Below are 21,832 nucleotides of genomic sequence, written 5' to 3'. Positions count from 1 at the left end.
AACCTGTATTTGCTGACCTGGATGAGGTGGGTCTTCTAGTGGGGCATGTGACAAGGCTGTGGACTGACTCACAGCTGCCCTCAGAGTTTGTCCCACTGAGAACTTCAGGTGTGGGGTGAGGGAGGGCATGAAGCTGTCTCTGAGCTCGGGTGGGGAATCTGGGGATGGGGGTGTCACAGAATGCTTCCTTCCCATATCTGTGTGTAAATGTTGAGGGCCGGGGCCGGAGGCCACAGGATTGTTTTGTGTGCATGGCAGGGGTGCATTATGGCACGAGTGAGCTTGAGGGGGTGTGAAGAACGGAGTGGTAGCACGTGTTAGTAACGTTGAATTCTGAGGCGGGGGCCCTATCTTGCATCCCTTTACTGCCCTTCTTCCTCTGCATACCGATCCCGGGGCTGCTTTCTGGGAGCATCTGGGAGCTTCTCTGATCAATGGAACCCAGAGTAAGGCAGCAATGGCTAAACTGGGCATAAGCCCCCTCTGCTGTCCTCTCAACCCATCTGGGCTTTCATTCTTGCCCCCACCTTCCCTCTTGACCTCAGAATGAAGGAGGCTTGAAACCATCAGTGACCCCACCTCCTTCACTCTGAGGTCAAGAGGAAAGGTATTTGCCCCCTTCTCTTTTCTCTTTCACATGCCTCTTTTCCCCCCTACGCTGCAGCCTCCCTTAAGAAAAGACTTTCTGCTTCGCCTTTCTGTCTGGGGCAGTTTGTTAAATTATATTTTGCATCTTCTTTAGCTCTGGTTTATACTACAGTTGTGTTCTCAGTCCTACCAAACCAAACTCTAATATATAAAGGGGAAATGTTTGAAGTTTAGCAAATCTTAGTCTTTCAAAACCATTTGTTTTCTTCTTTAGATCCAAAAATCCTATTTTAGAGGACTAGAGATGAACTTTGACTCCTTTGTTCTCTTTATTTCCTGTAATAACAATCTCTTTCTCTCCTGAAGCATCATTTGGTGATTGGCTGAAAGGGACAGTTTACATAAAATAAAATGCAATAAAAGAAAATGGATTTAGCATATTTTAAAAGCACCTTATATATGGCTATTGTATCTGTTTGTCTGTCTATCTGTCTATCTATCTGTGGTCTATCTATCATCTATCTATCTATCTATCTATCTATCTGTCTATCTATCTATCTACCATCTGTCATCTATCATCAACATTACCAATATCAATCCCTCATCCCATCTATCGAGTCTTTCTTTAGTGTCTATCTGTATTTCCATTTTCATTAATTTCTTTCATAGTTCTAACAATGAAACTCTGATATCTTAGTCAGTAGACCATTCTAGGATGTTTAAATATGAAATGGATATTAATTGTGATCTTTTTGAAAAACAAGCAGTTAAATTTTACTTTGCTCCTTTAGCTTCCAGGACTGTGTCATTCCCAGCTCTGCCATCTTGTGGCGATCCTGTAAACTGCACACTTGCAACCAGGAACCTCTGATCTTACAGAAAAGCAGCCACGTAGAAGCTGATGCCTTCACACGCTGGACAAGTCCACTGACACAGTGAGTGGATTACAGTTTGTCTTTAAAATTTCTTTTTAAAAAATAATCATTTAAATATTTAGAACTCAGAAGTTTAGAAGGACTGTATTAAGGACTGTATAAAGATCCCATGGTTACTTGAGCTGAGGGCTGGCAGAGCCCTGGGAAAGGGCAGGGTTAGGGTTGGAGGGAAGTCATCAAGACAAGAGTCTCTTTTGCCTTAAACACTCCCCACCTCAGCCACTCCTGGAAGACATAGTGACCTAGACCTGCAGTGGGAAGAAGGACATAGGTTTATTTTTTCCTTTCTCCATCTTCAGGAAGGTTGAGTGATTCAGAGGACATACCTCTCTCCTTTCTCTCCACAGCAACTAGCAAGTGGGGGAGAAAGTGAACAGGTAGAGGAAACAAAACCCAACAAAACCTACTTTTCCCAAATTAGCTAGTCTGGCACAACAGGCCTTAGAATAGGGGCGGGAGAGGAGAAGCCTCACCTTTGAATAAAGATTGAAGTTTTGATTATTATCTTGTTCTGGACAAAGGCCCACCCTTAACATTTGTGGGTCCCAGCAAGAATACAAATTGGGGACCACATATCATGTATTGAAATAATTAAAAGGCCTAATTCAAGTTCCAGAATTTCAAGAGAACATGTTATATCCTCTTCCCTTGACAATATTCCTTCCAAATGACAAAAAAAAAATTGTTTGCTGGCTTACTTGTGCTAGATCCCTCAGTCTCCTCTTCCAATAAGCCAGGACATTAACACGATAAATACACACTTTCTCTTCCTCTCTATTTGGGGGGGACTCTTTCACCCCTTGCCTGAGGCCTGCCTTTGCTCACCTCCACTTTTGAGCACCTTTTGTGCCTGAGTGCTGAAGCCAGAGATTTTTCCTCATGCTACCCACTCCAAGGCAGGCAACCATTGCCCAGAAGGTACTCTAATCCCTTATCCCCTCAGAGGCACCTGGGGCTGGGAGGCTAGGTTTAGAACACAGGCTTGTGGGGAGAGCCAGCCTGAGGCCTGCCCTCTTACTCTCCCAATTCTCACGCCTCCCACGCAGCAAGGGGCCAGGCCTGTAAGCAGCTGTTCAGCCCAGCCTGTGAGTCCTTGCTCTGTGTAAACCAGTGTTTCTCAACCTTGATGTGCGTGAGAATAACCTGGAAACTTTGTGACGACACAGATTCTGATTTAGTAGTTCTGGGGTGTGGCCTGAGAATTTTCATTTCTAACAAGCTCCCAGGTGATGCTGATGCTGCCTATGGGTGGACCACACTTTGAGAAGCCCTGGTCTAAACCACATCCCCACTTCCACAGCAAACAGCAGGTCGTTGGTCACCCCCTAGGACTAGGGTTGCTCACTCTTTGTCCACTTTTGGGAGGACGTGTTGGGAAGAGGCTGATGCAGGTCTGGAAGCAGAGGGAATTCCTGATTCTGAGAACCCAGAGCTGGTCTAGAAGGGGGATGGCGTGGACTCTGTCTGGTGGCTGTGTCCACTTTAGCCCATGGACTCCTCTTCCTATTGGGAGGGGCCGGCTAGAGGATGGCCAGAGCTGTGTCCTACAAAGTGCAGGCTCCAGTGCAGGGGCTGCTCTAGACTGAATCTAAGGGGAGTTCTGCCTGGAAACATTCTAACTACTGCACTGAGCCTGTGTTTTGTGACGTAAAGTGACCTTGGGACTGTCTATTATTTAATTGTGAGAAGTCCTGGGATCTGCCATAGGGCAGGGAAATATTTCCCTCTGAATAAATTTTAAGGGATGGGTGCAGTAAAAAAGTTTTCATTGCTTCATGAATTATGTTTGTTCAACATCCCAGTTATTTTCCATGGCTAACATCTCTTTTCTTTGTAACATGGTCTTGACTAGGATTCATTCAACTTTTCTTTGTTTACCATTATGTAACTTTGGTATTTTATTGTGCACAGCATGCCCCTGTTCATCTCCCTGTCTTTTCTTACTCCTCTTAACCTTTGGTAGTGCACTCCAAACCCTGAGCACCTGATGCAGGCGGAGCCAGAGAGAGCAGCTCATCCTTCGGAGCACAGCTCCTGGTCCAGGGATGGGCACAAGACTCAAGCCAGGCCAGCCAGTGTCCTCTTCTGGGTTTGTCAACCTGCAGCTAGAAGGAGAGACTCCTTCGCCTCTTGGAGTAAGAAGGGGATAGAGTTGGTCTGCAGCAGAAAAGAATGGAGCTGGGCAAGAACAAGGACAGATGAGGCACCAATGCAGCGACTCCTGGCAGTGGCCAGTCATAGCTTCCAGACCCAGAGGCTCTTCCTTTGGTTCAGCGGTTCAGTGAATTTCCTCAGGCCTTTCCAGTAAATTTCGTATTTGCTTCATCTGTCTAGAGGTGGATTTCTGGGTTTCTGACTCCAGAAGTTCAGAGTACTGATAGATATATAAAACAATGCAATATGATTTCTTCTGCCATTCCCATCAGGGGCAATTGCAAACTTTTGTTTCTCTCTTCAAACCCTTTATTAACAACTTCCTTCCTTCTGGTAGCGTTGTCTTCTATTTCATGGAGGAAAGTGAACTTCTCAGACAATGATTTAATGAATAGTCTTCTCTTTTCACTACAAACGTGTTCGCAGCAGCACCAGTACTTGTTCATCCCCCTCATCCCCGAGAACAGAGTCCTTTCCTTCCACTCAAGGCCTGTCTCTCCACTCCCCTTCTAGGTCTCAGTTCCTTGAGGAATCCGATGAGGAATTGGGCCTAACCCAGTGTCATAAGCTCCACAAAAGTAGTTAAAATGAGAAGCAGAATGTTCAGAGGGCTGTATGGACCCTGTGTATCCTATCTAAGGTGTGAACTGACTCTTATCAGGAATATTTACAAAGTCCTGAGAGTTTTTACTTTTACCAATAAACCTGACATGGTAAAAATCATTTTCCTCTTCTGCCTGGGTGTAGGAAAAATGGCTGCTGAAGAAAAATGGTTGAAACATGGAAGTGAGTAATTGGAACTTTCTTTGCCCAATGGAAGTGAAGGCGTTAAGGTCCACCCTGAAACTCTGGGCAGAGGGAGAGGATAGGCTAGAACTGTTGTCTGACGGCCTGGGGTCTTCTGCCTTTTGACCCAGGCTTGAAGGTGAGTCTCTGCAGGCCTGGCTCAGTGGCTTTGGAGGTTCCTGGATTAATAGTGGTTGATATCAGTTAGTAAAGATTGAGAGGCCGCTGTGGGGAGCAGTGGAGTTGAAGAGTGGTCCAGCAAGAGTGGGGCTGCACGAGTGGTGTGCAGGAAGTAGCTCTGATTATTCCAGGAAGATGGAGTCTGGGCCCCCGCATTGATCTTCAGATACTGGAGCATGAGAGAACCATGAATGGGGCCTCAGGTTTATAGCTACCTGTGTAGAGGGTGTTGAGCTGATGAAACTTGGGTCTGAATGTAAGAGGACTCTTTGAGCAGAGTGAGTACAATGTTAGGATCCCGTTCATATTCTGTAGGTGACAGTGAGGACTAAATAATAAACGGAGGGTGAGCTGGAGTAAGAGGGTTGTGTTGTCATCCTGTTGGCTGGGGTACAAATATTCTGTGTGATTTTGAAATAGCATCTGTTTGATTTCCCTGGAGGGAAGAGAAGCAGTGAGCTCAAAACCTTTCTGGATAGAGAGCTTCCTTGTTTTGCTTGGATGCCTGGCAAGGGGATGAAGGGACAGCTTGTCCTAATGGTGCCCCTATTGACAGTCGACAGTATTGGTGAGTCAGCTTGACTGATTCCATTCCACCGTTAGCCAGCAAGCTGTAGAGAGGTAGTGTTTGCATTTTTCTTCTGTCAGAGAGATTTCCATTGGTTATTTATTTTTTTTCTGGACAGATCGTATGGATTCTACAGCTGTCTTTGTCCTCTGTAGTAGTTTCTGCCTCCACTTGAGAGTTTCATGTGCTTTCTCCCTTAGTTTAGGCTCCTACAGGCTGGAACTTCCTGAATTCCACTCCCTTTACAGCACCAAAGCATTGGTCTATGGGAATCATGTTTCACAATGAAATAGGAAAATTGTAGGGCCAATTGAGTAGCATCAGTCCTTGTGGCATTTTACACATGGACCATGAAGAAGATGGTGGCTTCACTGTCCCTCTTCCTCTAGTTCAGCATTCCCAGCAAGTTAAATAACATCAGCTATTTCTTTCAAACTCTAGACCCCCTGAGGGCTGGCTCCAGATCTTTATACCCTATTCAACTCAAATCGATCTCTTGGTAATCTAATCTTTAATTCTTTTTCCAATTTGTGGTGCATCCTATCTCAATTAGAGCAAGAGATTCAAAGGAGGAGAGGTGATGATGAGCAGAAGGACAGATATGGTTGAAATGAGAGCAAGAACTAGAATAATAGAATTTTAACATGTAAAAATTCAGACAGAGAATGTTTAGCAGAATGACAGGGTCTAGGGAGGGGCCATGGGTGTGAGTTGATGGACTTGAGTTTCCTGGTAATCTCCAACTCACTCATCAGGTAGCAGCTTTCATGTATTTTCCAAAAAGACTCTTCCCCTGACTGGGTTCAATCTCCTTGCAATCCCCCTCCGTATTATAACCTCTCATTACTCATCATATTTTTTCTTTATAGCTTTTTCACATATGTTATTACACAATTATATATATATTTATTTGTATAATATCTTTCCCCACCAGCTAGACTGTAAACTCCATGAGCTCAGGGATAGTATCTGTCTTGTTCATTGTTTTATTCCCAGCCCACGGCACAGGGCTTATATGCAATGGTGTACAGTAGATACTTGGTAAATTCTAGCTGACGATGTGTTATGTGTTATGCCCAGTAACTCACAGATTTTACTCAATGAGTGTTCATACGTTATGAGCACTTGTTGCTATCTCTCCTGTTTCTTTCTCTGGTATGACTAACAGTAAAGCCATTGAAAATGAAAAGAGAATGAGTATATGTATTAGGGATAGCAAAAATAAGGTTGAGTTAGGGTTAAACTTCATGCTACACCAAGCTACGAGTTAGGAGAGATTCCAAAATGGTGAGAGGGTGGATGCAGGAAGAAAAATGCTACAAGTGGATCAGCCAATTGGCTGATGTTCTCTCTGACCCCTGAGCACCAGTCTGACTTGTAGGGCAGGACTGCTGGCCCTGGGCAGCTGCACAGAGAGGAGGAGATCGAGTCTGTAAATACCCTGTAGACTACAGCCCCTCTTCACCCTGGAGAAGGAGAATTTAGCCCCAAGTGACATCTGTGGGCTGGGCAGAGTGGTCTTAGGGGGTATAAAAGATCGCTGAGGGGGCAAAGTTAGATTCTGTCAAAGCCTTTGTTATTATGAGCTCTTCTGTGCTCCAGGTTCCCAGAATCCAGATCATTATGAGAAGAGGAGAAAGACCAACAATCACACCTCCCCCACTTGATGATTCCCCCCTCGTCCCCTCCACATTCACCTGTGAATTCCTATGCTGCTGGTCCTCATTTTATGCTGGACTGATAGTTATTTTCACATCTCAATTCTTCTTGTGGTTCTCTGCTTCGGCTCAGTCACAGGGAAGGACAATGTTTGATTACACCAAAGACATCCTCTCACGGCCAAAAGGTAACTGATCCCAGCACCCTGACCCTGAATGTTCTCATAATCTGCAGGGATCAGCCAGGACTATGGGGAGGAGAAAGCCACTCATGCTTTCTGAGGCAACGTTTCTACCCCAGCCCAGACCGTGGGGCCTTGGTTCTCAGGGACCTAAGGAAACATGATGTCAAAGGGTTGTGTGCTCATATAAGGAGATATTGAAGATCCAGAATCTTATTGGTGTTTGAGTTTCATAAAGCAGCGGAAGAAGTCTCCGATAGCATCTGAAATGGTAAAAAGTGTCTCTATTGGCTCTCATAGGGAGGATGTCAGGGGATGTGTCTATATATTCCCCTCCCATTGCTGTAGACCTTTGTTGGTAACCTGATGCCTCCTCATAGGGTTCTTTTGCAGCTGGGACTGTATCTTTGATGACATAGGAGTCAGAATGGCTTTGCATGGACATCTCTGTCTTCAGGGACTCTGTTTTCTCCTCCTCAGCACCATGGTGGGTGCTCAAGGTAAGAGTTGCCTCTTTTTCCTGGGTTCAACAGTAAGTGAGTGGACACCCTGGGGAAGGGAAAGGTCCCTGGAGTTATGGAGCCAAAGCCTCAATGTGGACCATATGTTTTTGACCAAGAGGGAACCACAATGATTATGAAAATTGGTTCTGTGGGGTGTCAACTGGTCATAGTGGCAGATTTTGCAGAGAAATGATGTTTGATCCCAGACTGAGATCAGTCAGTTTCAGGCCTCCCCAATGTCTCCCTTGTTTTTAGAGAGCATCCGTTTAGCCCCAGTGGCTCCCAGTGTTTGGGAAGGACCAGTGACTGACCTGGGTCTCTGCGCTGTTCCTAGTACACTCCATTTTCCTGCTTTGTAGGGCACTGCCCATGAGGATTTCTATAGTTTATGTATTTTATATATTTATATTCCTTTAGGCTATGTGCTTGTGTGTGTGTGTGTGTGTGTAGTGGATGTGAGGAGCGTGTGAAGGCTGTATGTGTGAGAGGAACTGGGCTGTTGAGAAGTGATTGAGTCAGTTGGTCTGTGAAACACACAGTGCCCACACTGTTAGGGTGTTATGTCAGTTGCGTGTCACCAGATCATAGATAATCTTGCACCTGCCTGCTTCTCTCTGGCTCCTCTCCTTCAATCTCACAGCCTTCTCTCTGCTTGACTGCAGTGTTTGCCCAGCACTGGGCTCTGTGAGAGGCTTTGCCCCTTGGCCTCACCTATTCCTATCAGGTATTCATTGGAGAGCAGAGGAACCTGCAGCCACGAGACGGGACCTGTTGTTTATAGAGATTAACTGATATACAGCATCAGTTATATAGGTCCCTGTCCCTGCCCCAGTCCTCATGAATTGTTTCCTGACTTGCTGGGGTCCTGGACTGGTCATTTTCCACTCCCTAGGATCTGTTGTGAATTCTGTAGGGTACGTGCATTCTTCTGTCCCTCCCTGCAAGCTGGTTTCCACTGAGAGAGGACTGCAGGCATCAGGGACAGGGCTGCAGAAAACCTAGCCTTCAGCCTGGAGGAGGCAGCTCTCTCAGATTTGGGTACCGATCCGGGCTGAGACTGGGTACAGCTCTGTCTCCTCTCACTGCTCATTGTCTTCCTCCTAAAGCTCAGTCTCTCAGTCCCGTAACTCTCCCTGGGAAACCCTATCCCTCCAAGTTTCTGCTCCTCGAGTCTGGGCCAGATGTTAGTGAAGATTCTTCTCATTTTTTTTTTTTAATTATTTTTTTTTTAAGGAAGATTGGCCCTGTGCTAACATTTGTTGCCAATCTTCCTCTTTTTCTTTTTTTTTTTTCTTCCCAAAACCCAGGTACATAGTTGTATATCATAGTTGTAGAGTGGTAGCTCTTTTATATGGGATGCTGCCCCAGCATGGCTTGATGAGCAGTGAGTTGGTCTGCGCCCAGGATTCCAAGCGGCCAACCCCAGGCCGCTGAAGTCGAATGCACAAACTTAACTGCTATGCCACGGGGCCAGCCCCAAGATTCTTCTCTTGCTGGCTCTGAAGTGCAGAGTGGCATTTGGTCCCATGAGAGAGAAAGACAGTGGGTGTTCAGATACAAGGCCCCCTCTTACTAGGGAAATTGCAGGAAATTTCATCAGTAGTTACTTAAGAAGCAAGAACATTTCACCAAAGTAAGCTTTCTTTTCATTTTCCCTGAAACAACACCGTTCGGTGTTATCTTACTGAAAAATTATTCTTCTACTTCATACTACATTATACTTACTCTTTGTAAAACAATGGTCCTGGGCTTTCTGAGCATTTCATGATTTCTGAGCCGGGCACACATTACAGGAGTCTCCACCGTGAAATCTATGATGAGCACTGGCAAAAAATTATCCCTTCAAACACAGTTTATGCCATTACACACAAAAACATACACCCTCAAAGATTGGAAAATTCTCTCTATATTATTTTGTAATTTGTTTTTAAAAATTAACAGTATATTTTAGACGTCTTTCTGTATCGTTAGCTATTCTTTTATACACTAAGAATGTTTTATTGTAGTATTGCAAAAAAATAGAATATTACAGGCATAATGTGGAAAATTTTAATTGCCTCCAATTATTTTATTATATGACTGGAAAGCAATATACTCACCTGATCACCCGTGTGGGGCATTTAGTTGATTTCAGCTTTTTTACAATTCTGAAAAAAGTTGCTTTGAACTTCTCTGTACTTAAATGTAAGGAATATCCATGTTTTTTTCTCTTAATAACATTCTAAAAGTGGAATTGCTGTTTTACAGGCTAGAAATACTTGTAAGGCTATGGATACATAAGGATTAATTGTCTGCCAGAAATGTTTACACTAAATTTTATTCCCACTAACGTTATATGACAATATTAGTTTCCACATGCCCTTATCAACATTGACTTTTTATCAAGGTTTTAAATCCTAGCCAATTTTGTAGGCAAAAACTGGCACATATTAGTTAACTTAATCCTTCATTTGTGAATTCCTTGCTTATGACATTTGTCATAAAATAGAAAATAGATCAGAAAACTGAGGCAAAGCAAAGTTAAATCCTTGCCCAAGGTGAGACAGGAGTAAGTAATAGAGGCAATATTTGAACCCAGGCAGCCTGGGTCCAGAGGCCTTGTCACTATTGAATTTTTCCATTTATAGGCTGCAAATATTTCCCCCAGTTTATTGTTTTCATTTTATTTTTCCTTTGTTTTTAGATGCATGGAAGTTTCTAATATTAACAGTCTATAAAAATTTCCTTTTTTTTTGTTTCTGCTTTCAGAGACTTGTTAAGAAAATTCTTTTCCACTTCAAGTTTAAATAAATTATTTCATCTTTATTCTAACAATTTTATAAATATACTTAGATATACATTAATACTAAATAACTCAAGTTATTTTATTGTATGTCATGAAGTGGTACCTAATTTTATATTATTTTTTCCAATAAATTTCCTGAATTATGTCTTTTTCTTTCTCACTGATTTGAATGCCACTTAGAAAACATGCTAAATTACACCATGGCATTTTCCATATCTGCTTTTTGGAATTTATTTAGACTTTCATTCCACAAATGTTTATTGAGTTAAAGATGGGCTGTTAAGGGGCCAGCCCCGTGGCTTGGCGGTTGAGTGCATGCGCTCCGCTGCTGGCGGCCCGGGTTCGGATCCGGGCGTACACCGATGCGCCGCTTCTCCAGCCATGCTGAGGTTGCGTCCCACATACAGCAACTAGAAGGATGTGCAACTATGACATACAACTATCTACTGGGGCTTTGGGGGAAAAAAAAGGAGGAGGATTGGCAATAGATGTTAGCGCAGAGCCGGTCTTCCTTAGCAAAAAGAGGAGGATTAGCATGGATGTTAGCTCAGGGCTAACCTTCCGCACCAAAAAAAAAAAAAAAAAAAAAAGATGGGCTGTTAAGTCCATCCTGTTTGCAGTGCACTAGGTACTGAGGCCCTAGTGCTGATGAATGAAGAGTTCCCTGGCCTATAAAGCTTCTAGTCTAGTGAGGCTGGACACCAAAACAAGAATTTATAAAAACTCTGATAAGTGCCATCAGTGGGGATACCAGCAGGGTTACTTAATCTAGCTGGGAGAAGCAGAGAAGACGTCCCTAGAGAAGTAAAATTTAAGCTGAGGCCATACATTCTGGAAATGAAGCTGTTTACTGTTTACAATTTATGGTATGATTAATAATGTTTAATATAATATATGGACCCATGTATGCATACATGTTTAGTATATGCCACTTTTCTATAACATCAGTTATTTTAAATTGTTTATTTCAATTATTAAAGGCTGAGAAATATATTCTGAGCTTCTATTACTGTTATTCTTCTGTGAATTTTTCCTTGCATCTTCAAAAGCTTTTTACTATGTATATATTTTTCTATGTTTTCCAGTTTTACTGAGATATAAATGGCATATAATATTGTGTAAGTGTAAGGTGTACAATGTGATGATTTGAAATACATATATATTAGGAAATGACTACCACGATACTGTTAGTTAACGTATCTATCACATAACCTAGTTACCTTTTTTTGCGATGACAACATTTAAGATTTACTCTTAGCAACTTTCAAGTGTACACTACAGTATTATTAACTATAGTCACCATGCTGTACATTACACCCCCAGAACTTATTCATGTTATAATTGGAAGTTTGTACCCTCTGACAACCCTCACCCATCGCCACCCCCTGCCCTTGGCAACCACTAATTTATTCTTTGTTTCTATGAGTTCAGGGTTTTTAGATTCCGCATATAAGTGAGATCATACGGTATTTATTTTTCTCTATCTTACTTGTTTCACTTAGCATAAGGCCCTCAAGGTCCATCCTTGATGTCCCACAAGGAAGAATTTTCTTCATTTTTATGGCTGAATAATATTCCATTGTGTGTGTATCTATGTCTATATCTATCTATATCTATATCTGTATCTATACCTATAAATTTATGTATTTATATATCTATACAGATCTTCCTCAGCTTATTATGGGGTTGCATCCTGATAAACCCTTTGTAAGTTGAAAACATCATAAGTTGAAAATGTATTTAAACACTTAACCTGCCAAACATCATAGCTTAGCCTAGCCTACCTTAAACATGCTCAAAACACTTACATTAGTCTACAATCGGACAAAATCATCTAACACAAAGCCTGTTTTATAATAAAGTGTTGAATATATCATGTAATTTATTGACTAATGTACTGAAAGTGAAAAACAGAATGGTTGACAGGGTACAGAATGGTTGTATCTGTTGTTTACCCTTATGATCATGTGGCTGACTGAGAGCTGCGGCTCGCTGCTGCTGCCCAGCATCATGAGAGAGTATTGTAGTCCAGGAAAAGATCAAATTCAAAATTCAATTTATGTTTTCTGCTGAATGTGTATCACTTGACACCACCGTAATGTTGAAAAATCCTAAGTTGAACCATCGTAATTCGAGGACCATCTGTATATCTCTATCTCTATCTCTATCTATCTCTATCTCTATCTCTATCTCTATCTCTATCTCTATCTCTATCTCTATCTCATCTCTATCTCTATCTCTATAGCTATATCTATATGTATATCATCTATATATATATCACCTATATCCATATATATCACATTTTCTTTATCCCTTCATCTTTCGATGGATACTTAGGTTGTTTCCATGTCTTGGCTATTGTGAATAATGCTGCAATGAACATGGGAGTGCAAATATCTCTTCAAGATTATGATTTCATTTCTTCAGATATATAGCTGAAGTGGCTTTCTGGGAAATATGGTAGTTCTATTTTTAATTTTTTTTGGAATCCCAATACTGTTTTCCATAGTGGCTGTACCAATTTACATTCTTATCAACAGCATACAAGGGTTCCCTTTTCTCCTCATCCTCCCCAACACTTATTATCACTTGTCTTTTTGATAATAACCATTCTAACAGGTGTGAGGTGATAGCTCATTGTGGTTTTGATTTGTATTTCCCTGATGATTAGTGATGTTGAGCACCTTTTCATGTGCCTGTTGCCTATTTGTATATTTTCTTTGGAAAAATGTCTGTTCAGGTCCTTTGCCCATTTTAAAATCAGATTATTTGTTTTTGTGCCATTGAGTCATGAGTTCCTTATATGTTTTGGATATTAACTCCTTATCAGATAGCTGATTTGCAAATATCTTTTTCCCCATTCCATAGGTTGTCTTTTCATTTTGTGGGTTGTTTCTTTTGCTGTGCAGAGACTTTTTAGTTTGATATAGTCCTATTTCTTTATTTTGATTTTGTTGCTCGTGCTTTAGGTGTCATGTCCAAAAAATTATTACCAAGACCCATGTCAAGGAGTTTTCTTTTAGGGGTTTTATGGTTTCGGGTCTTACATTTAAATCTTTAATTCATTTTGGTTTAATTTTTGTGAGTGGTGTAAGATAGGGGTCTAGTTTTGTTGTTTTGCATGTAAATATCCAGTTTTCCCAACACCACTTACTGAAAAGATTATCCTTTCGCCATTGAGTATTCTTGGCTTCCTTGTCAGACATTAGTTGACTTTACATGCGTGGGTTTATTTCTGAGCTTTTGTTCCACTGTAGTGCTGGTACCATATTGTCTGATTACTATAGCTATGTAGTGTATTTTGATATCAGGAAGTGTGATACCTCCAGCTTTGTTCTTTTTTCTCAAGATTGCTTTGGCTGTTTGTGGTCTTTTGTGGTTCCATATAAATTTTAGGATTATTTTGTCTATTTCTGTGAAAAATGCCATTGTTCTTGATAGGAATTGTATTGAATCTGAGATGGACATAAAATGTAGGGGCATTTTAACAATATTAATTCTTCCAATCCATGAACATGGGCTATCTTTCCATTTATTTGTGTCTTCTTCAATTTCTTTCCTCAGATTCTTACAGTTTTAGTGTACAGATGTTTCATCTCTTTGGTTAAATTCACTCCTAAGTATTTTATTGTTTTTGATGCAATTGTAATGGGATTGTTTTCATTTCTTTTTTAGAGGTTTCAATTTTAGTGTATAGAAATGCAATTGATTTCTGTATGTTGATTTTGTCTCCTGCAACTTGGCTGAATTTATTTGTTCTAACAGATTTTTTTGTGGAGTCTTAGAATTTACTATGTATTACACCATGACTTCTGCAAACAGAGACAATTTTACTTCTTTCTTGCCAATTTGGATGCCTTTTGTTTCTTTTTTGCCTAATTGGTCTGGATGGGACTTCCAGTGCTATGTGGAATAAGAAGTGGTAAGAGTGGACCTGCTTATCTTGTTTCTGATCTTAGAGGAAAAGCTTTCAATATTTCCATTGAGTATGATGTAACTGTGGGCTTGTCATATATAGCCTATATTATGTTGAGGAATGTTCTTTCCATATCCAATTTTTTGAGAGTTTTTTTCATTTAAGGGTGTTTAATTTTGTCAAACACTTTTTCTGCATCTATTGAGATGATCATATGATTTTTATCTTTCATTCTGTTAATGTGGTGTATCACATTTATTGATTTGCATGTTGTACCATTCTTGTATCCTGGGAATAAATCCCACTTGATCATGGTGTATAATCCTTTTAATATACTGTTGAATTCAGTTGGCTAATATTTTGCGAGAAGTTTTGCATTTATATTCATCAGTATATTGGCCTGTAAATTTCTTTCCTTGTAGTGTCCTTACATAGCTTAGGTATCAGGTTAATGCTGGCCGTGTAAAATAACTTTAGGAGTGTTCCTTTTTCAATCTTTTGGAAGAGTTTAAGACGGATTGGTGTTAATTCTTCTTTAAATGTTTGGCAGAATTCATCAATGAAGACATCTGTTCCTGGCCTTTTCTTTGGTGGGAGGTTTTAAATTATGGATTCAATCTTCTTACTCATTATTAATCTGTTCAGATTTACTATTTCTTCATGATTCCGTGTTGGTAGGTTGTATGTTTCCAGGAATTTAACCATTTCTTCTAGATTCTCCAGTTTGTTAGCATATGATTGTTCACAGTAGTCTCTTATGATGCTTTGTATTTCTGTACTATCAGTTGTAATGTTTCCTCTTTCCGATCTAATTTTATTCATTTGAGTCTTCTCTCTTTCTTTCTTGGTTAGTCTAGCTAAAGGTTTCTCATTTTTATTTATCTTTTCAAAGAACCAACCGTTAGTTTTGTTAATCTTTTTTTATTGTTTTCCTATTCTCTCTGTCATTTATTTCTGCTGTAATCTTTGTTATTTCCTTCCTCTGCTAGCTTTAGTTTTAGTTTCTTCTTCTCTTCTAGTTTTTTGAAGTGTAATGTTAAGTTGTTTATTTGAAGTCTTTCTTTTTTTCTTAATGTATGCATTTATCACTATAAATTGTCTTCTTAGAACTGCTTTTGCTACATCCCATAGTGTTGGTATGTATATTTCTACTTTCGTTTGTTTCAAGATATTTTTTCATTTCCCTTTTGATTTTTTTTGATCCATTGGTTGTTTAGGATTGTGTTGTTTAATTTCTATTTACTTGTGAATTTGCCAGTTTTCCTGCTGTTGTTGATTTCTCATTTCAAATCATTTTGGTCATAAAAGATATTTGATATTGTTTCTATATTCTTGAATTTATTGAGACTTGTTTTGTGGCCTATTGAATGATCTATCCTAGAAAATATTCCATGTGCACTTAAGAAGAATGGAAGAACGTGTATTCTGCTGCTTCTGGATGGAATGTTCTGTATATGTCTGTTGGGTCCATTTGGTTTGTAGTGTTGTTCAAATATGCTGTTTCTTTATTGGTTCTCTGTCTGGATGATATGTCCATTGTTGAGAGTTGTACATTATAGTACCCAACTTTTATTGTATTGCTGTCTATTTTCCCCTTCAGATCTGTTATTATTTGCTTAATATATTTAGGTGCCCTGATGTTGAGTGCCTATATATTCATGATTATTAAATCCTCTAGGTGAATTGACCCCTTTCTCATTATATAATGACCTTCTTTGCCTCTTGCTATAGCTTTTGACTTAAAGTCTATTTCGTCTGATATAAGTATAGCTACCCCTGCTCTCTTTTGGTTTCCACTTGCCATGGGGTATGTTTTTAGATCCCTTTGCTTGAGCCTATGTGTGTCCTTAAAGCTGAAGTGAGTCTCTTGTAGGCAGCTATAGTTGGATCTCATAATATTTATCCATCCATCCAGTCTGTGTCTTTTGATTGTAGAATTCAATCCGTTTATCTTTAGATTAATTATTGATAGGTAGTAATCACTAATGCCACCTTATTAATTGTTTTCTGGTTATTTTGTAGTTCCCTTACTCCTTTCTTCCTCTATTGCTGTCTTCATTGGTGAATTGGTGATTTTCCATTGTAGTATGCTTTGATTCCTTTATCTTTTGTGAACCTATTGTATGTTTTAATTCTGTGGTCCCATAAGTTTTACATAAAACATCATATATATATATGGTGTTTTTTTATGCTGATACTATTTAACTTTGATTGCATACAAAACTCTACCCTTTTACTCTTCCCTCCTACATTTGATGTGTTTGATGTCACAATTTACCTATTTTTATATTGTGTACCCATTAATAATTGTTGTACCTATCGCTATTTTCAATATTTTTGTCTTTTTTACTTTTAATGTGATAGTTAACATACTACCATATTACAGTATTAGAATATTCTGAATCTGACTGTATGTTTACCTTTACCAGTGTGTCATATATTTTCATGTTACTAATTAGCGTGCTTTCATTTCAGCTTAAAGAATTCCTTTCAGCATTTTTTGTAAGGCAGATCTAGTGGTGACAAACTCCTTCAACTTTTGTTTGTTAGAGAAAATCTTTATCTCTCCATCATTTCTGAAGGACAACTTTGCTGAGTAAAGTATTCTTGGTTGGCAATTTCTTTCTTTTAGCACTTTAAATATATAATCCCATTCTCTCCCGGCCTGCATGGTGTCTTTTGAGAAATCTGCTGATAGCTTTATGGGACTTGCCTTGTATTAGAGATATTTTTTTTTTCTCTTGTTGCTTTTAAAATTCTCTCTTTATCTTTGGTTTTAGGCACTTTTATTATAATGTGTCTTGGAGAAGATTGTTTGGATTGAAATTTTGGGGTGACCTATTAGCTTCGTGAACTTAGATGTCCAAATCTTTCCCCAGGTTTGGAAAATTCTCAGCCATTATTTCTCTAAATAAGCTTTCCATCCCTTTCTCCCTCACTTCTCCTTCTGGAACTCTGTGATGCATACCTTCTTGATGGTATCCCATAAGCCTCCCAGACTTTTTTTGTTCCTTTTCATTTTTTTTCTTTTTGCTCCTCTGATTGGATAACTTCAATTGTTCTGTCTTCTAACTCATTGATTCTTTCTTCTGCTTGATCAAGTCTGCTGTTGAAGGTCTTTATTGAATTCTTTTGTTCACTCATTGTATTATTCAGTTCCAAAATATCTGTTTGGTTCTTTTTTTATGTTTTCTATCTCTTTGTTGTTCTTCTCATTTTGTTTGTGTTGCTTTCGTGACATCATTAAACATCTATCTTGTGTTCTCTTGTAGCTCTCTGAGCATCTTTAGAACAATTATTTTGAATTCTTTGTCAGGCAGTTCCTGGATCTTCATTTCTTTGGGGCCAGTTACTGGAGGTTTACTGTGTTCCTTTGCTGCAATTTTGTTTCCTTGATTCTTCATGAAACTTTAGTCTTTTGTAGGTGTCTGCACATTTGAAGGAGCAGTCACCTCTTCCAGACTTTATGAACTGACTTCAGTAGGGGGAAACTTTCACTTGTGGGTGGGTGCACAATGGATTGTGTTGTGACCCCAATGCTAGTGGTGCAGGATGCTAAATGCAGAGGCCTGTGGTGGCACTGGGTCTGGGAGGGCATGATGTCTCTTTGGCTCAAGCTACTGATGTACACAGCATCGATAACCAAGTGGACTTTGGCAAGCATTGTGGGGGGCCTGCAGTGGCCACAAGGCTGTTGGTGTCCTCAGTGGTGCCTCTAGGTCCAGTGATTAGGGACCATGGCAGGCAGTGGTGGTGGCCAAAGCAAGTGGTGTGCATACACTTGGTTTTGGGGGCCAACTGAAGGTGCCTATGTAGAGGAGGTGCAAGTTGCAGACACACATGTGGTGGTGGGCTTTCGGGAAGGCAACAAGGACTTGGGTCAACTAGTGGCTCGCTGACAGCTGTGGGGACTATCAGTTTTGATGTACTTTCTTGTGGCTGCACACTCTTCCCCTCAGCATGCCTACTGCAGTGTAGGCTGGTCACAGTTGTCAGCCTGGTGGCTTGCAAGTGTACAGTTAGAGGGTCTAACCCTCAGCACATGCATGGTGTTGGGGGTAAGCACCATGGGTTTAGGCTAGCATCTTGCACTCGTGCAACCACAGAGGTCTGAGCTGGTTGCCAGTGCTGTTCCTGGGCTCTGGAGGAAGAGGAGGCGAGGGAGCAGAGAGAGACTTCAGCAGCTGGTGTCAGTGAAGGTTTATGCTGTAAGCTAAAGCTAGTAAACTCTGCAGGGGGTCCACAATGTCTGTGCTGGCTATTACTTTCTTCAGTGGCAAAATCTGCTGCGTTTGTCTTCAGAGCATGTCACTGGTAACTGCAATTGCTCCTGCTGTGTTGTTGCCGTTGGTAGCCCCTGCTTGTCTTCCTTTTTCCTAGTCATCTCTATATGCTTAGCTTTGCTGGTCTGGGTGGGGTGAAACTGAAGCAGGACCTTCATGCAGTGACTCAGAAGGCCAAGGGAGCTGGTTGCTCAGCCTGCTCTTACTTGCCTGGCGAGGGCAACTCTCTTGGCATTCTTGACACTGAACAATGCTGGTTTGAGGGATGGAATGATGCAGGCAAAATGAAGGTGTCTTCAGGTTGCTGACATTTCTTAAGTGGATTCCAGAGCTTTCCCAAGGGATTTTTGTTCATAGATAACTGTCTAATTGTTGATCTTTGTGGAGGGACAAAGGCTGGTATCTCCTACATTGCTATTTTGGTGATGTCACTTCTGAGGCCTGTGTTCTTTTTTTTATTGAGGTTAAAAAAGTTTATAAAATTGTGAAATTTCAGTTGTGCATTATTATTTATCAGTCACCATATAAATGTGCCCCTTTATCCCTTATGCTCACCCTCTAACCCCCTACGCCTCTGATAACCACTAATCAGTTCTCTTTGTCCATGTGTTAGTTTATCTTCCACATATGAGTGAAATCATACTGTGTTTGTCTTTCTCTGTCTAGCTTATTTCACTTAATGTAGTACCCTCAAGGTCCATCCATCTTGTTGCAAATCAGATGAGTTTGTCTTTTTTTTAATGGCTGAGTGCATTCCACTATATATATATATCACATCTTCTTTATCCATTCATCCATGGAAGGGCACTTGGGTTGCTTTCACATCTTGGTTATTGTGAATACTGCTGCAATGAACATAGGGGTGCATAAGGCTCTTTGAATTGTTGATTTCATTTCTTTGGATAAATATCTGGTAGTGGGATAGCTGGGTTGCATGGTATTTCTATTTTTAATTTTTTGAAAACTCTCCATACTGTTTTGCATAGTGGCTGCCCCAGTTTGCATTCCCACCAGCGGTGTATGAGTGTTCCCTTTTTTCCACATCCTCTCCAACGTTTGCTATTTTTTGTCTTGGTGATTATAGCCATTCTAAGGGGTGTAAGGTGATATCTCAGTATAGTTTTGATTTGCATTTCCCTGATGATTAGTGATGTTGAACATCTTTCCATGTGCCTATTGGCCATCTGTATATCTTCTTTGGACAAATGTCTGTTCACATAAGGCCTGTATTCTTTAATAGAGTGGTTTTGAGTATAGAATTTCAGATTGGCAATTTGTTTTTCTTTTAGCACATCTAAGGCTTCAGTCTACTCCATACTGGCATCTCTTATTCTTGGGGACTTAGATGTTAATATAGATATTTCTCAATTTGAGGTAATATATATCAAGTCTCTATGTTAATATTTTTCTCTTTGTCAATTTTCTGCTGTTTCTTATCATTTTAGTAAGAGTAAGCTAGGTTATATGGTAGTAACAAATAGCCGAATTTATTCTTTTTTTTTTAAATTGTGGTAACATCGGTTTATAACATTATATAAATTTCAGGTGTACATCATTATATTTCGATTTCTGTGTAGACTGCATCATGTTCACCACCCAAAGAATAATTACAATCAATCACTACACACGTGTGTCTAAATACCCATTTCACCCTCCTTTGTCCCCTCTTCCCCTCTGGTGACCACCAATCCAATCTCTGTCTCTATGTGATTATCTGTTGTTGTTTTTACCTTCTACTTATGAGTGAGGTCATACAGTATTTGACTTTCTCCCTCAGACTTATTTCGCTTAGCATAATATCCTCAACATCCATCCATGTTGTCACAAATGGCCGATTTCATCATTTTTTATGGCTGAGTAGTATTCCGTTGTGTATATACACCACATCTTCTTTATCCGTTCATCCCTTGATGGGCACTTAGGTTGCTTCCAAGTCTTAGCTATTGTAAATAATGCTGCAGTGAACATAGACATGGATGTACCTTTACACATTTGTGTTTTTATGTTCTTTGGATAAATACCCAGTAGTGGAATATACCCACTCACCCCACTGCAGAGGACCCACAAGATTGCTGTGGGCTTGCTGATGGGTTGGGCCAGTCCTTATGGTGGGCTGCCTGCCCTGGCCTGCTCAATTGAATCAGTGTTCTAGTTTTGATTTGCATTTCCCTGATAGTTAGTGATTTTGAACATCTTTTCATGTGTCTGTTGGCCATCTGTATATCTTCTTTGGAGAAATGTCTGTTCAGGTCTTTTGCCCATTTTTTAATTGGGTTGGTAGTTTTTTTGTTGTTGAGATGCATGAGTTCTTTATATATTTTGGAGATTAAGCCCTTATCAGATGTATGGTTTGCAAATATCTTCTCCCAATTGTTAGGTTGTCTTTTCGTTTTGTTGATGGTTTCCTTTGCTGTGCAGAAGCTTTTTAGTTTGATGTAGCCTTATTCACAATAGCCAAGACTTGGAAGCAACCTAAGTGCCCATCAAGGGACGAATGGATAAAGAAGCTGTGGTATATATACACAATGGAATACTACTCAGCCATAAGAAACGACGAAATCCAGCCATTTGTGACAACATGGATGGACATTGAGGGTATAATGCAAAGTGAAATAAGTCAGAGGGAGAAGGCCAAATACCATATGATTTCCTTCATTAAGTAGTAGATAATAACAACAATAAACAAACACATAGGGACAGAGATGGGATTGGTGGTTACCAGAGGGGAAGGGGGGAGGGGGGAGGGTGAAAGGGATAATTCGGTACATGTGTGTGGTGATGGGTTGTAATTAGTATTTTGGTGGTGAACATGATGTAGTCCATGCAGAAATAGAAGTACAATGATGTACACCTGAAATTTTTGCAATGTTATAAACCAATGTTACTGCAATAAACAAATAAGCTAAAAAAAAAAAAAAAAAAGAATCAGTGTTCTAGTGGATGGGGCAAACCCTGCACTAACAGGCTATAGGGAGGAATCCAATAGTGTCTGCCAGCGTCTGTGTCAGCATGACTGAACTGGGTCACAATGATGGCTGTGGCCAGTGTCTCAGTCCCTGGGTGGGGGGTGGGCACAGCCACTTCCTGCCTCTCTGAGATGCTCTCAGAGCTTAGTACCTAAGTCTCTTTTATCAATGGACTATGTCCTTTTTTGTGTGCTTCTTTGTTGGTTTCCTGAATGGGCGAATCTATGCATGGGCTCTTTAAGAACAGGTTTTTTCTTTCTCTGAAGTTTGATAGTTTTTCTGGGGGTATTCCCTGTTGGTTTTAAAAGTCAGCAAAGCTAGGTATTAT

At 40.3% G+C, this 21,832-nt stretch overlaps 1 protein-coding gene across 1 annotated transcript in view; it reads left to right on the top strand.

Annotated features, from left to right (window-relative positions):
* The first annotated feature begins 7,422 nt into the window (after nucleotides 1-7,422).
* The window catches only part of LOC101409095 (antigen WC1.1-like), a 67,090-nt gene continuing 52,680 nt past the window's right edge, over nucleotides 7,423-21,832 (top strand). The window contains exon 1 of the mRNA XM_087442807.1: nucleotides 7,423-7,551. Coding sequence (XP_087298933.1) covers nucleotides 7,479-7,551 — 73 coding nt within the window. The 5' untranslated portion in view covers nucleotides 7,423-7,478. The remainder of the gene's footprint in view (nucleotides 7,552-21,832) is intronic.

This window comes from Ceratotherium simum, chromosome 17 (genome assembly GCF_057802395.1).
Source record: "Ceratotherium simum simum isolate JZ-2026a chromosome 17, ASM5780239v1, whole genome shotgun sequence".
NCBI classification, from domain to species: domain Eukaryota; kingdom Metazoa; phylum Chordata; class Mammalia; order Perissodactyla; family Rhinocerotidae; genus Ceratotherium; species Ceratotherium simum.
Note: the sequence above shows the minus strand (reverse complement) of the source record. Positions and strands in the feature narration are given on the sequence as shown.